The sequence below is a fragment of the Schistocerca nitens genome, chromosome 4 (assembly GCF_023898315.1).
Source record: "Schistocerca nitens isolate TAMUIC-IGC-003100 chromosome 4, iqSchNite1.1, whole genome shotgun sequence".
In the NCBI taxonomy this organism is placed as follows: domain Eukaryota; kingdom Metazoa; phylum Arthropoda; class Insecta; order Orthoptera; family Acrididae; genus Schistocerca; species Schistocerca nitens.
The window spans coordinates 360,967,642-360,984,536 of NC_064617.1; the positions used below are offsets into that span (position 1 = coordinate 360,967,642).

At 44.8% G+C, this 16,895-nt stretch overlaps 1 protein-coding gene across 1 annotated transcript in view; it reads right to left on the reverse strand.

The window, feature by feature from the left end:
• The window catches only part of LOC126251917 (aminopeptidase N-like), a 196,821-nt gene that overhangs the window by 77,185 nt on the left and 102,741 nt on the right, over positions 1-16,895 (reverse strand). The window contains exons 12-13 of the mRNA XM_049952649.1: positions 16,571-16,833; positions 10,363-10,559 (exon numbers count right to left, since the gene is read on the reverse strand). Of these exons, the coding sequence (XP_049808606.1) occupies positions 10,363-10,559; positions 16,571-16,833 (460 nt within the window). The remainder of the gene's footprint in view (positions 1-10,362; positions 10,560-16,570; positions 16,834-16,895) is intronic.

Genomic DNA, 16,895 nt, shown 5'->3' on the forward strand with positions numbered 1-16,895 from the left:
GCGGCTTAATGAAGGAGGCCGGTGTGCCGGCCAGCCTGGATATGGTTTTTAGGCGGTTTTCCACATCCCACTAGGTGAATACCGGGCTGGTCCCCACGTCCCGCCTCAGTTACACGGCTCGCAGACATCTGAACACATTCGTACTATTCCATGGATTACACTAGTCACAGACAGTTGGGGTACACTAATTCCGACCTGGGGGGTATGGGATGGCGGCAGGAAGGGCATCTGGCCACCCCTTCAATTAACCTTGCCAAATCCGTTTAACCTTGCCGACCCTGCGTCATTGCAGGAAACAGGCGCAAGCAACAGAAAGAAAGTCACAATGCAGACGAAAGTGTGTGTCGAGTAATCGTGACAAACAGTCATTAAAGAGGATTGTGACGAAAAAGAAGAGGACGATAGCTGCAAAAGTCACTGGAGAAATGAATGATACACTGGCGAATCCGGTCAGCACCAAAACAATACGAAGATAGCTCCACAAGCAGGGAACTGCAGGGTGAGCTGGAAGTCCAAAACCAGTCACCAGTGATGCAAATGACTGTAACAGGAAAATTTGGCGCCGAAATTATGAAACCTGGGCTATGGAGCAGTGGAAACTATCATTTGGCCGGATGAGTTTTGTTACACACTGTTTCCAACCTGTGTCCCAAGTATGCCAAAGCAAAGGTTCGGTGATGATGTGGGCAATCATATCTTCGTATTCCATGGCCCAATGATTACTCTGCAAGATCGCATTATGACCAAGGATTACGTACTCAGGATGAGATTTTCACTCGACAGCAGAGTGTGCGCTGATATGAAACTTCCTGGCAGATTAAAACTGTGTACCAGACCGAGACTCGAATTGGGGACCTTTGCCTTTCGCAGGCAAGTGGTCTACCAACTGAGCTACCCAAGCATGACTCATGCTCCGTCCTCACAGCTTTACTTCTGTCAGTACCTCGTCTCCTACCTTCCAAACTTTACAGAAGTTCTCCTGCAAACCTTGCAGAACTAGCACTACTGAAATAAAGGATATCAGAGCACACTCGGTGCAGAGTGAAAATCTCATTCTGGAAACATCCCCCAGGCTGAGGATAAGCCATGTCTCCGCTATATCCTTTCTTTCAGGAGTGCTAGTTCTGCAAGGTTCGCAGGAGAATTTCTGTAAAGTCTGGAAGGTAGGAACCGAGGTACTGGCCGAAGTACAACTGTAAGGACGGGGCATGAGTCGTGCTTGGGTAGCTCAGTTGGCTGCCGGCACGGTAACTCAGCGTGTTCGGTCAGAGGATTAGCTGCCCTCTGTAATAAAAAAAAACTGAGTTAATGGATCAACGACGAACTGAAACGGGTGTCTTGCAACGTCCGCGCCGACCAGATACAACGAACGAAAACGAGCAAAATGAGCTTAAAAAAAAAAAAAAAAAAATGCGCACTAAAGGCAAAGGTCCTGAGTTCGAGTCCCGGTCCGGCACACAGTTTTAATCTGCCAGGAAGTTTCGATTACGTAATCATTTTGGCTGATCAAGTCCATCTGAAGGTACAATGTGTGTTCCCCAATGGTAACGCTGTGTTCCGAGACAACAGGGCTCCTGTTCGCCAAGTTCGCATCATTTTTGACTGGTTTTGTGAGCACGATGATGAAGTGTCATATCTTCCCTGGCCACCACAGTCATCAGGTTTCGGTCTGCTTTGGAAATAAGAGTACGTGATCACTACCCATCTCCATCAACATTATCTGAACTCGCCACTATTTAACAGGAAGAATGATATACGATTCCGTTGAAAAACCGTCCAGGACTGGTATTTATCCATTCCGAAACGACTGAAAACTGTTTTGAAGGCCAGCGATTTTCTTACACCGTGTTAGGTAAGGTAACGTGTTTTGTTTTTGATCTGTCTTATTTGTCCACCTTCCATATGATGCATACCTACATTCTTTTCATCGGTATGTATTAATATTATGGGGAAACACATCCCCAACAAAAAACGTATTTTGATGCAGTTAAAGCTGTCAAAACTGTTTGTAGCTTAAAGACACTTGAATCAAATACATTATATTTCATTTCAGCTGAAAATGAGCCCGTCCAGCCTTTATGTTTCCTGCTGTTTTCAGATTAGAGCTGGGGAACTACGGCAAAATAAATCATCAATAACCGTAACACGAAAAGCACCTGTAATATCCACATGTCTCAGTCTAACACAGTATTGTATCAGAAATATGTCCCACATAAAATAGCCAAATCATTCAATAACCCGAATATTCGTTTAAAACAGCAGCGAAATAAAACTACCTTCATAAATAAAGCTAAATCTTATTGAATGGAACATTGATTTTGCTCAGTAAAATAATTATCGCACAATTATAAGAGACTGGAGTTCAAATCATTTCTAATTTGTACTGTATTAACTATGTTGTTTATTACTTGTTAGTTGTAATGGTAATTTGTAAATTGAAATTGTTATTGCCTGTGTTTTACCTCTCTGTCTCTCTCTCTCTCTCTCTCTTCCGTATTGGACTTGTTCTACTCGGGCGTGCTGAAAAGTAATGTCTCCAAATTTTTTATTCTGTCCTCACTATCGGTTGAGGTACAACAAATCATGCTTATTAATCGGTCAACTTTCCCGCTTCGCTGATGCAAGGTGCAACCCCCGCCGCTAGAGGGCATGTAATACTGTAGTGTCCAACGTAACTCTGTCGGTGCGTGAGAAACCTCAGAAAACTGAAAGCACGAATGCGAAGAGTTTGTCCACACATGAAGCACCTTCTCCTTCAGCATAACAATTCCAAACCCGACACGACCGCTGCGACACCTGTAACAATCCTACGCCTTGGGCTCACTGTCATCGGTCATTCTGCACACAGTCCTGATTTGGGCCCATCCGATTTCCATCTGTTTCCAACGTTTAACGAACACCTCCGAGGACTTCACTTTGATAGTGATGAAATGTCGCAAGCAGAGTTTGGGTTGTGGCTCCGTCAACGAAGTCAAATATTCTACGGTGACGGTATCAACAAATTGACTCGTTGGGAAAAATGTGTTTGTCGCCATAGTGACTATATTGAGAAATAACTATACAGAGACGAAGAATAAAAACGTAGAATGTTAATGAAGTTTTTTGTCAGTTGGGTCTTCAGCATGAACTAAATCGAAATACAGTGTACAACGAGTCAATTCCAGTAGCTGCAATGTAATATTTATTTGTTTGTATCTAAATGTTTCTGCACAAAAGCTTGCCTGTTTCGGGTTACAGTGTCATTTTCAAGTGCATAGAAGAACTGAGGATATACAATCACACGAAACATTTTCCGAATGACTTGCTCTGTGAACAAACTTAAAATGGCTCTGAGCACTATGGGACTCAACTGCTGAGGTCATTAGTCCCCTAGAACTTAGAACTAGTTAAACCTAACTAACCTAAGGACATCACAAACATCCATGCCCGAGGCAGGATTCGAACCTGCGACCGTAGCGGTCTTGCGGTTCCAGACTGCAGCGCCTTTAACCGCACGGCCACTTCGGCCGGCGAACAAACTTACCTGAAACACAAGCTCTACTTGGAAAATTTTATTGAAATTTTTGACTACGAGAAAGGATAAACATATGAAATCACAGATACCAAATATACTAAAACATTTTAACCGTATAAAATCTATACGACAAACACACTATCCGTGACTCCCAAAGATAAAAAAATCTGTAAACATATAGCATCAAAGGATCCCAACTGTCAAATAGATATCAAACAATTATTATCATGATGAATGTCGTATTATAACAGCTACGTGATTATAATAATATTTCGTAACGGAGATCTTACGACTGGCCCTTGGATGCCATATGATCGTCAACTGCGCCTAGACGGAAGTAGAACTGTAATCTACAAAAATGCGTCATTGATCATAAGTACGATGCAAATAAAGTTCATTATTCCGAAAACGCACATGTTCACTTGAAAATGGCATTGTAAGCCGAAACACGCAAGCTTGTTGAGCAGAAACATCAAGATACAAGCAAATAAATATTACATTGCAGGTATTACAATTGACTCCTTGTTAATCAAGTTTGTTTTATTTGAAAAGTTTTATGAGTTTTCACATAAAAGTTCGGAGACATTACTTTTCAGCAGGTCCACGTATATCGAGTGTAATAAAGTATGTAAGGGATTAAAATGGGCCAATAAATGATAACGGTACTTATAGTAGCGAACGAAATGTGCATATCCCCTCATACACTGCTGGGCCTTAAAACCGTAACACCGCAACCGCAACACCAGGAAATGTTACTTAATTTGCATGTACATTATAGTGGAAAGATTACATGATTAAATTTGTGAGTGCCAGCAACAATGTCTCTAACACGGCTGGGCACCGAGTCGAACTGAGCTTGGATGGCAGATACGGGAATGTCTCTCCATACTGCTTCAACTCTCAGAGGTCATCAATCATAGTTGCTGACGACTTGTGGTGTGGCAGTACTTTGGTAGCCCATAACAAGAAGTTCTCAACAGTCGAACACCCCCTGTATCGAGTTAGGTCAGGGCTGCAAGGGCAACGTACACTCCTGTCTTATATTGTTCAATGGTAACGTCAATGGTTCAAATGGCTCTGAGCACTATGGGACTTAACATCTATGGTCATCAGTCCCCTAGAACTTAGAACTACTTAAACCTAACTAACCTAAGGACAGCACACAACACCCAGCCATCACGTGGTAACGTCACAAAGGTCTGAAAAATAGCTGACAAGCAGAGATGTAACGTAAGAAATGAAAAAGGCCGCTGTCCAAATTACCAGCTGTGTGTTACGCATCCAATGGCATCCCAAACCATCTTGCCAGATGCTGGAGTTTTATGGCAATGACAAATGCAATCTGGCAACGTTTGTTTTCTTCAGAGCCTCCAGTTTGGTATACGTCCCTCGTGATTGCGTGTGTAGGACATTTACTCGTCCATAAAGACAAATTTGTGTGATTTCTGTATCCGGTGTTATGGTTGGGCGCACCACTGTTGGATTTAATAATTATAATTAATAAAATATTCTGGACTATTGTGCTGTGGTCGAATGGATGTCATATTACAACCCAACGCGTCGTTCCCTTTTGCAGAGGACATTTTTAATGGCGATCGTAGTTTCTTTGTGTGTCAGATTCATACCATGGTCCGCTACTGACAGCAACAAAATTCTGTTTACGCGTGCTTCCGCGAACTGGTGTGACATGACATACTTTGAATCGGTGCCCACGAGAAATGCAGGTCCCCCACCGAGCTTGTGATGTCACACCAGCCACACTGCCCACCATACACTGATGTGACGCCGGCCGCGGTGGTCTCGCGGTTCTAGGCGCGCAGTCAGGAACCGTGCGACTGCTACGGTCGCAGGTTCGAATCCTGCCTCGGGCATGGATGTGTGGGATGTCCTTAGGTTAGTTAGGTTTAAGTAGTTCTAAGTTCTAGGGGACTGATGACCACAGCAGTTGAGTCCCTTAGTGCTCAGAGCCATTTGAACCATTTTTGAACTGATGTGACAAACATCGTCGGGCAGCGATATGCACATATACAGATGATGGTAATATAGCGTACACATCGTGTAAAATGGCAGTGCATTGGCGGAGCTGTCATTTCTACTCAGGCGATTCACGTGAGAAGGTTTCCGGCGTGATTTTGGCCGCACGATGGGAATTAACAGACTTTGAAGGCGGAATGGATTTGGAGCTAGACACAGTTCAGTTTCGGAAATCGTTAGGGAATTCACTATTCAGCGATCCATAGTGTCAGGAGTGTGCCGAGAGTACCACATTTCAGGCATTACCACTCACCACGGACAATGCAGTGGCCGACGGCCTTCACTTAACGACCGAGAGCAGCGGCGTTTGAGTAGAGTTGTCAGTGCTAACACATAAGCAACACCGCGTGAAATAACCGCAGACGTCAATGTGGGACGGACGATGAACGTATCCATCAGGACAGTGCAGCGAAATTTGGCGTTAATGAGCTGTGGCAATGGACGACTGACGCGAGTGCCTTTGTTAACAGCACGACAGCCTCTCCTGACCATATCGATTAGACCGTAGACGACCGGAAAACGGTGGCTGGTCTGATGAGTCCCGATTTCAGTTGGCAGGACCTGCTGGTAGGGTGCGAGTGTGGCGCAGACCCCACGTAGTCATGGACACAAGTTGTCAACAAGTTGTCAACAAGGCATTGCGCAAGCTGTTGGTGGATCCATTACAGTGTGGGCTGTGTTTACCTGGAATTGACTAGGTCAGCTTCTTGGAGACCATTTGCAGCTATTCATTGACGTCTTGTTTCCAAACAACGGTGGAATTTTTACGGATGACAATGCGTCACCGGGCCAAAATTGTTCGCGACTGGTTTAAAGTACATTGCTGTCCAGGGTGGCCGAGCAGTTCTAGGTGCTAAGTCTGGAACCGCGAACCCGCTACGGCCGTAGGTTCGAATCCTGCCTCGGGCATGGATGTGTGTGATGTCCTTAGGTTAGTTAGGTTTCAGTAGTTCTAAGTTCTAGGGGACTGATGACCTCAGAAGTTAAGTCCCATAGTGCTCAGAGCCATTTGAACCATTTTTAAAGTACATTGTTGAGAATTCGAGAGAATGATTTGGGACATAATCGAGAGGTCAGTTCGTGGACAAAATCCTGCACTGCCAAAATTTCCGTAGCTATGGACGGCTATAGAGGCAACATGTCTAATTATTTCTGCAGGGTACTTCCAGCGACTTGTTGAGTCCATGCCACGTCTAGCTGATGCACTAAGCCGGGCAGAATTCGTCCGACACGACATTAGGAGGTATCCCATGACTTTTGCCACCTCACTGTACCTCACGGTTGCTCAGCTCCATGCAGTGCTTGTGGGAAATCAATATGTCAATGAAAAGGTACCCACCAACGGACTTAACTTTGTCGTGTGTTGTAGAGAGCTTGCATGTATTTAAACATGCAGTTAAGAAAATTATTAAACTCGTCTGAAATAGTAATTCGCTCCCCGCCAGAGACAGCCGCTGGCACACATAAGATATGTGGTGTCACGTGCTGTGACCACCCACTGCAAGGTGCTGTTGGCCCCGCTTTGAACACCCGAGAGCAGTTAGCCGTTGTCGGTCGCTGTCACCCGAATGTGGAAGACTAGTACACATCTTACTCAGCATCGGGATCCGCATCTCATTCAGTTTCACGCCCTTCTCCTTCCTACTGAAATTTCTGGGGTATTTAACAATCTCTGTGGCCTCTCTGTGTAGCCTTTCACGCAAAAAAAAGGAATTTTGCTGCAGTCAGTAGCGAGCCAGTGGGTGAATCGGATACTCAAAGAAGCTCCGATTCCCCTTGAAACTGTCCTCCGCAGACGGGGACGAAATGTTGGTTTTCAATGTGATATCCATTCGACCATGGCATAATAGCCCGTATATTTTATTAACTGTGACATTTCCGTTCGTGAAACTTTACATTTTACAATTAGCACAAGATGTTGGCACACATATCTCTCCTATCGCGTCAGCGGAAGCTGCACTTATGGTCGTCATGCTGATCGTCCTTTGTGGTCCAGACGTCGTAGTCCTATCCGTGAGGATACTTGTCCTGTTTCTTGACTCGAGGTATGTGACTTGCCTGTAAGATCCTGCACGTCTGAACGAACAATATGTTTGATCTCTCAGGCGCTATTTGTGTGGGGCTGTTCAGATCCTGAACCCATCGATCTCAGCTTGCTGAGATCTCGACGAACGCAAGCAAAAATATCACGCAACTATAAGCAGCAAAAGCCCTAGTCGATTTCTGACATGTACGGTGTTGCAGTGCCTGCATTATTCTGAATTACGAAGCAGTGTTCTTTCTGACTTATATGCGTGTCTCTGCAATATCGTATTTACCCGCTGACACCGGGGAAGCGACTTTTAAGTAGAATATCTCGCCTGGACGGGGATATACATAATGGACGTACCTGTACAGGTTTTAGATACATGGTTGACGACATATGGTAGATCGGAACTGGCGGTGACTCGTGCTCGGATAGCAAAATGGTAAGGTAGCACCCGTGATAAGAGGGAAAACCAGAATGCAGGTTTGTGTCCCGGTCTGGCACAAATTTTCATTGTCGTCATTCCATTCTGCAACTCACGGTAGTCCATACTCGCAACTGCGAATACATTCAATATACTTCACGTAATTCTGACATGGACCGCCCGGTTAGCCGTGCTGGAAATGCAAGGCTTTCTGGATTTGGAAGGAGCGCCTGGTCCTCAGCACGAATCCGCCCGGCGGACTTGTGTCGAGATCGGGTGAGACAGCTAGTCTGTGGATGGTTTTTAGGCGGTTTTCCATCTGCCACAGCGAATGCGGGCTGGTTCCCCTTGATCCGCCTCAGCTACACTATGTCGGCGATTGCTGCGCACACAAGTTCTCCACGTACGCTTGCACCACCATTTATTCTACCACGCAAACATAGGGGTTACACTCTTTTGGTGTGAGACGTTCCCTGGGGGGGTCCACCGGGGGCCAAACCGCACAATAACCCAGGAAGAGTGGTTTGGTGTGAGACGGCGGAGGGGTGAAGTGGACTGCGGTCGTCGTCGTCGTGGGGTTGTGGACTGGTGTCACCGCCAGACACCACACTTGCTATGTGGTAGCCTTTAAATCGGCCGCGGTCCGTTAGTATACGGCGGACCCGCGTCTCGCCACTGTCAGTGATAGCAGACCGAGCGCCACCACACGGCAGGTCTAGCGAGACGTCCTGGCACTCGCCCCAGTTGTACAGCCGACTTTGCAAGGAACGGTTCACTGACAAATACGCTCTCATTTGCCGAGACGATAGTTAGCATAGCCTTCAGCTACATTTGCTACGACCTAGCAAGGCGCCGTATTCAATTGATATTGAGATTCTATTAATGTATCATCAAGAGCGATGTTCTACAAATGTGGATTAAAGTTAAGTAGTCCAGAAGCTACGTACTTTTCTTTATAGCATTCATTACGTATCCTGTTTCAGACCTCACGCCAGCCTGCGTGAGTTTAAGCGCGTGCCGTTCGGCTTCCTCTCATTGTGTCTAGGCTGTCTAGTCTAGACACAACAGTGGACCACTGCGGCTGTGGCGGGGACGGAGCCTCTCCGTCGTTTCTAGGCCCCTGGTTAACATACAATGCAATACAATACAATTCTGACATGTGTTGGTAAACGTTTCTTCTTCTTACAAGAGGCATGAAACGATCTTCTCATAAACAAACAACGTTAAAACGCGGTTTTTGATTGCGAAAACCAGCTGCGTAATTTTTCCTAATTCACAGAATGCGTTGCTTGTACCCATTTTGTATGGTTGCAGTGAAATGTTAATCATCTGTGTACCCAAGAATTCAGCACACCTCTCGCCAGTTTGCTGTTTGTTGCAGTCTACCTTCATGGTTTCGCAATTTTAGTGGCCAACAATGTACTGGGTGATCAAAAAGTCAGTCTAAATTTGAAAACTGAATAAACCAGGAATAATGTAGATATAGAGGTACAAATTGACACACATGCTTGGAATGACATGGGGTTTCATTAGAACCAAAAACAAAATACAAACGTTCAAAAAATGTCCGACATATGGCTCTTCATCTGATCAGAATAGCAATAATTAGCATAACAAAGTAAGACAAAGCAGAGATGATGTTCTTTACAGGAAATTCTCTATATGTCCATCATCATTCGTTAACAATAGCTGTAGTCGAGGAATAATGTTGTGAACAGCACTGTAAAGCATGTCCGGAGTTATGGTGAGGCATTGGCGTCGGATGTTGTCTTTCAGCATCCCTAGAGATGTCAGTCGATCACGATACACTTGCGACTTCAGGTAACCCCAAAGCCAATAATCGCACGGACTGAGGTCTGGGGACCTGGGAGGCCAAGCATGACGAAAGTGGCGGCTGAGCACACGATCATCACCAAACGACGCGCGCAATAGATCTTTCACGCGTCTAGCAATATGGGGTGGAGCGCCATCCTGCATAAACATCGTACGTTCCAGCAGGTGTTTATCAGCCAGGCTGGGGATGATGCGATTCTGTAACATATCGGCGTACGTCTCACTCGTCACGGTAGCAGTTTTGCTGTCCAGCGCCATCTGTCGGACATTTTGTGAACTTTTTTTTTCTTCTAATAAAATCCCATGTCATTCCAAGCATATGTGTCAATTTTTACCTCTCTATTTACATTATTCCGTGGTTTATTAAGTTTTCAAATTTATACTGATTTTTGATCACCCTGTATATCTACCTCGTCAGTCCAAGACCCGTACCATACAGCACGATCAACACAGTGCAGAAGTTGCACGTCACGTGTAGTCGTACTGACGAGACTCGTCGGTGTTGCACGCGGATAAAGACTGTAGGCTCACCAGTTGGCTGGATCATCCGGATTGGCCATGTAGCGCTGGAACTGGCTGTAGGCTGCCTCGGTACACGCAGGCTGATTTGCAGAGCAGGCGAGGGATGATACGATGCCGCGAAGGACGCGCATGACGTGAGAATCACCAGGCTGTGCCACATATCCCAAAGTGCTCGTCACGCTCGCAACCAGCTCCTGCACCAAGGTCTGTGAAAATAGAATTTTACCATCAGGAAGAGCAACCTCTTGCAAGGCAACATAATGAGACACTGTACATTATCCTGACAGTGGACTACGAGGAGCAACTGAATTAGAAATATCTATCCTTTGGCATTCACCTTCGTTCTGACGACAGAGGCAACATTTCATCGGAAGGGCTCTGCGAGACACCGAATGTGAAGGGGAGCCATATTGATCCATGACCCCGTAAGAGCTGTCCACATTGGATGCAGGTCGATCAGGATTAGGTCCAAGGGGTGTATATTTCACACAATGGCGTCTCAGACTAGCGCTATAAGGGAAGCCTGGAGTGCCCCACAGGCTCAATTTCCATGTACTTGAATGCTTCTTAAACAATCCTTACTCAGTTTCGGATCGATGGCATGATACATTCTTTCGCTGAAGGTACAAGTTGTAACACTCACCGCTAGTGCTGCCTGTTCTAACTAAAATGAGCAAACCCCATCCCCTCCCTCCCACTCCTGATAACTTCCTCTTCTGACTGTGACACAGATCAGCATCCTCTCATACGTGGAGGCGTAAATAGCCTTGAACTCTAGCTTAATCCCTGTGATTATAATCAAGCTACTAATGGAAATGAAGAATACGTGTGGCAGTTACAAAGCTAAGCAGATAAAAGTCACAGACAAGACTCAACAGGTACAGCATCTACACATATTATAAAATTGAATGTATGTATGCGCGTATATATGTTCCATATCTTCTCCTACATCACTCGACCGATTTCAGCCGAACTTAGCACACATATCACTTGCTTGCTGGACCTACCTATCAAACGGTTGAGGATGAAAAAGAAGTGTATCCACCCACGCGCGATTACCCAGACTTCATTCATCCAGTATTTGAGAATGAGAGCTCTTAATGATTTTACGCATAATTTCAAACTGTAATGCAAATTTTTCTCACTGAAAATCCCCACAAAACGACGAAAAGGAAAAACTTTATCGCTTACTATATTGTCGCTGTTCATGCAGTAAAGTTATCGCAATAAGGCATGATGTTTTAATTTATTCTTTGCTACTAACTGTATTCGCGACACTCTTGGCAAACAGTATGTACATACACCATTGAATATACCTGCAAAATTGTATCATTGTATGACACTTATTTCAGAAGATATGGCGTCATAAACACCGAATCGTTTGAAAAACTACTACAACATGTATGCTACTAACTCTATTCGAAAGACAAAAAAAAAAAAAAAAAAAAAAAAAGGTTGAAATGGCTCTGAGCACTATGGGACTTATCTGCTGTGGTCATCAGTCCCCTAGAACTTAGAACTACTTAAACCTAACTAACCTAAGGACATCACACACCGATTCCCGAGGCAGGATTCGAACCTGCGACCGTAGCGGTCGCGCGGTTCCAGACTGTAGCGCCTTTAACCACTCGGCCACTCCGACCGACCCATTCGAAAGACATTTTGGAGACAGTTTCACATACGCAGTTAAAATGTCGCTACAAAATTATATCATTTGCGACACACAGTTTAGGAATATGACGTCATTAAACTCTGAGATGCGCGAAAAATTGCCGCGTAATGCACGACCTTTAAATTTATTATTTCTTTGCTGCTAACCCTGTTTGCAATACATTATGCAGGCAGCGTCCACATACGCCAGTGAATGTACCTCAAAATCATAGCATCATATCAATGTACGACACATACTTCAGGAGAAATGACGTTATAAGCGTTAAGCACTTTGAGAACGAAACTGCAGGGCAATATTCACTAGCGGTACAGGTGAAATATGCGTTACAAATATGTGTGAAGTACGAGGGCTGTTCAATAAAGAATGATCATAATTTTTTGTGGTCATAATTTCTCGCGCTAAAATTTAATCTTACGATTTTCAGTTAGCTTAATGTGCAACAAATACGCCGTAGTAGTTCCATTGTTGGGACTCCTGTCTCCCGCCTGTGAGAGGCAGGCAAGGTCAGACATGTTCAGTATCGCCTACCGTTGCAATGAAGGTAACACGCGAGGAACAATTCGCGGCTTTGAAATTCTGCTTTCGTCTCAACAAATCGTCAGCTGAGGCCTATACAATGTTACAGGAGGCCAAAGGAGAGTCTGTTCTTCCCTACAGCACAGCTCAAAGGTGGTTTAAAATGTTTAAAGAGGGGAGACAATCAGTTTAAAAGGAAGGCGGGCCTGGTGCTCCAGTTACTGGTCTTACGGAAGAAAACCTCAACACTGCTGCTGTCATTGTGAGAGAGGATCGACGAATTACTTAAGATCACTTTCTGAAATACTGAACATGTCATTGGGTGCCATCCACACGTTGGTGACAGAAAAATTACACATGACACATGGTTGCGCGCGATGGGATCCAAGATTGTTGATTCCCGAACAAAAGTACATTCGCGTGCAGGTCTGCATGCAGTTAAAGTTGATGTTAGAGGAAGATCCGGAGTTTCTTTAAAATGTAATCACTGCTGAGTAAACCTGGCTACATAATTTCGATCACCAACCCCCAAAAAAGCAAAAGTGATTACTTCTGTTGGGAAAGTTATGGTCATCTCGTTCTTTGATATTCGTGGGATGGTTTATCAGCATGTTGTACCTGCACACACATCAGTAACTGGACAATACTACAGGGATGTCCTGAAAACATTGCAAGTCCATATCAGGCACAAGAGGCCACATTTCCGTGAAGCAGGCTGAATGCTGCACCACAATCAAGCGTGGCCGCATATTGCCAATTTTTTGCTGAATCTCTTGCAAAAATCAACGTGAAGTGCATTCCTCACCCTCCCTAAGGTCCGGATTTAGCCCCATGTGACTTTTTTCTATTCCCTAATATGAAGAAACGCCTTCTTGGGAGGCATTATCAATCATCAGAAGCCGTGGTGAAGGCTGCAGAGGCGATCTTGAAGACCCTCACAAAACATGTTTTCCAGCATGTATATGAAGACTGGCAGGAACGCTGGGACAAGTGCATCGCATTCGCGGGAGACCACTTTGAGAAGGACCATAAAAATTCTGAGGATGAGTAAAGATATGTTGTCAAAAAAAAATTATGATAATTCTTTATTGAACAGCCCTCGTATGTTAAATATGTGTGACATGTGTATATGCGGGCAAAGCCACGGATAAAAAACTCCTGAACTCCTAAATAGATTTCAGACAAACATGATACACATATTATTTACTATCTGGAAAGAAATACTGTGGAAGTAAGAACCAACAACCTCCTACTGGGGCACTGGTGAATATCGAAAAACCTCAAGGAGGGGGCGCTAAACGTATCTTGAGCTACCTTTACTTTTACCCTAATAATAACAATATTTTTATAGAGAAATTACTATTGTTAATACTTCACAGTCAACTGATCACTCTCACTCTTGTCTAATCTCCACACTTGCACTTGCTACAACTAGGACTATTTACCTCTACATTCTTCAGTCTTAATATTTCTGCTTCTGAACGTAAACTAACTTCCTATTCAACGAATAGTCCGTATTTATAGCGCTATGTATCTAAGGTTCTCTGCACAAGAAAATAATAGAATATTCGCGACTTTTCTGGAACAAATGCCAGACAGAATAACGTAATGAGATCACCAGAATGGCTGCGACTTCTTTCGCAGGTGTGTGTTAGCTCTCTATGTGCCAAAGAGAAACGCATAAAATTTTATGATAACGCGCGTGATACATAGGAAAGTACAACTATTCGATTCAGTCGAGTCGACCGACGAAATATACGAACGAATAGCGTGCGGGCTGACTGGCGGGGGCGGGAGGGTGGCAACGTGGGCGGCCCCGCAAAGGGGCGGCGCGCGCCTCCCACATGGATCCGCCACTGTACTGGGGTGGGGTTGATAATGTGGAGAGAGAACAGGGGATGAGGAGATGGAAAGAGGAAGGAGGAGATGGACACATATTTGGTGGAGGAGGAGATGGACAGATGGGAAAGGATCAGATGGGTAGAGGGGGGAGGAGCAGATGGACAGAAAGAGTGGGGAGGAGCAAATACAGATGGATAGAGAGAGGATGGAATAGCAGATGAATAGAGAGAGGGGCGGAAGAAATGGACAATGACTTGGGAGTGGATGAGGTAGATAGAGAGAGGGGGAAAAGGGGATGGACATAGAGAAGGCGAAGGAGACAGACAGAGAGAGAAGGAAGGAGGAGATAGACTAACAGAATTGGAGTAAATACATGACCAGACAATGCCAGAGTATTAAATAAAAGCCAAAGATACAAAATTAATTGATTTGATAGCAAAGAAACAAGTGGCAAAGTGTGCATAAACTTTTTTGCTTTTGCTTGTGACTTTTTCCCGCAGTGATGCAGGGTTGGCATGGTTAATCGGATTTGGCAAGGTTAATTTAAGGGGTGGCCGGATGCCCTTCCTGCCCCCCGGGACGGAATTAGTGTACTCCAACTGTCTGTGTCTAGTGGAATCTGTGGAATAGTGCGAATGTGTTCAGATATCTGCGAGCCGTGTAACTGAGGCGGGACATGGGGACCAGCCTTGTATTCACCTAGTGGGATGTGTAAAACCGCGTAAAAACCACATCCAGGCTGTCTGGCACACCGGCCTCCATCGTTAAGCCGCCGCGCCGGTCGGATTCGATCCGGGGCCCGCACGCCTACCCGACTCCAGGAAGCAGCGCATTAGCGCTCTCGGCTAACCTGGCGGATAAGGTGTAATTAGATGAATGACGAACACTAACTACTCTTAAATAAAGTTTATTCAGCACTTGCACATACAAGAGCGAGGAGTGAACTGCCTCCGGCCAGAACACATATGGTATATGTAAAGTTACAGAACATTCCAGTACAATGTGTTCAGGTGGGTTTTGAACTCACTCCCCTCCATGCCACAGTCTAGTATTATAACCACTACATCACGCTGACTGTGCTACTCAGATCCTTTTTTTTTTTTTTTTCCTTTATTGAAGTTCGATTCCTCCCGAAGGGGACGAGCTGGCAGCAGCTAAGTATGCGGCTCTTCAGCCTACAGACTTTGTTAAAAAGATGAAGAGAATAAATAATACAAACAGGCGATAAAATCGGAGACTTAAAGAGTAACATCGCGAAAAAAAATCGTGGAACTTAAAACATAGAACAAAGGGAAGATGATGCTAATAAAAATACATACGAAGCAGACAGGTAAAACAATAGACAGACAATTAAAAAACACGGCGACAGTCTGGTCAGCTCCTTCTGCGACATATATATGTTGTTACCAAACACCTCGAAAAGTAGTTGACTGGTTGACTGATTTACTTCGAAGTTCTTGGCCGATTTATTTCAAATTCCTACATTCAGGTAAAAGAATGAAGGAAATTAATGAAAAATTAAATTCCTACCAAACGAAATATATCGTGGTTTACTGCATATAATTCCTGTAGCCAGAATGAATTACAATACCCGTCTTCAAGATAGTACCATCGGACTTCACTAGGTCGCGCGACGAGCGAAAGCCGAAGAATTTGACAGACACGTGATCGCAAACTTTTATTAATTGATTAATTGCTGTTGTTACAGATGATATATACCCTAGAAGATATTTTAATCCGTGTTTCACAATTATTTTTACTGTTGAAATCCACAGTACTAGACAAACGCTAAGACAGGTCGTGGAAGCAGTACCAACAAAAGTCACTAGATCGGGGGCCGATTAAAACATCGAGCAGAACCCGAGATTTCCAGAACTGCAACGTGAACTTTTCACCCAAAATATAAAAAGATGAGATCGCAAATTGTAATAACACATGACGTAACTAATCATCTTTCCATACAGGTGAAGATGTATTCATCCGTCACATTCCATTGACACCCAGTGATTTAAATCTGGCCTTCGATTCAAAGCGATTGCAGTGTCCCATGTGGCTTGTATTCGCTATGAGTGCCAACATGGCACAGGGCCGATCATTTTGTTGCAGGTATTGAACATCCTGGGCGACGCCGGGCACTATAGCTATGTAAGACACACGAGAAATACAGTACGTTTAAAGCATACTTACGTCGAATTCGCCAGAATCTATAATCGACGACAGTTCGCTGAGCACGGTTTCGGCTTCGAGCCAGGGTATGTAGTCCATCTCCTGCGCTAGGTAGGACGTCAGGTTGAGAAGCGTGTCGAGGGGCAACAGGTCGGCCTCCACCAGCGCCCTCGCATCGTCCAGCAGCAGAGCGCGGTTGACGGGCGGGATCACCTCGTGGTCGCTCAGGAGCTGCTGCACCAGCAGAGCCCAGTTGTCTGTGTCGTACTGCACTCGGTAAAACCCTGCGTACAACATTGCGCGTGTGTTACCTCCCATGATCGGCTTTAGCAACCACTATACACTG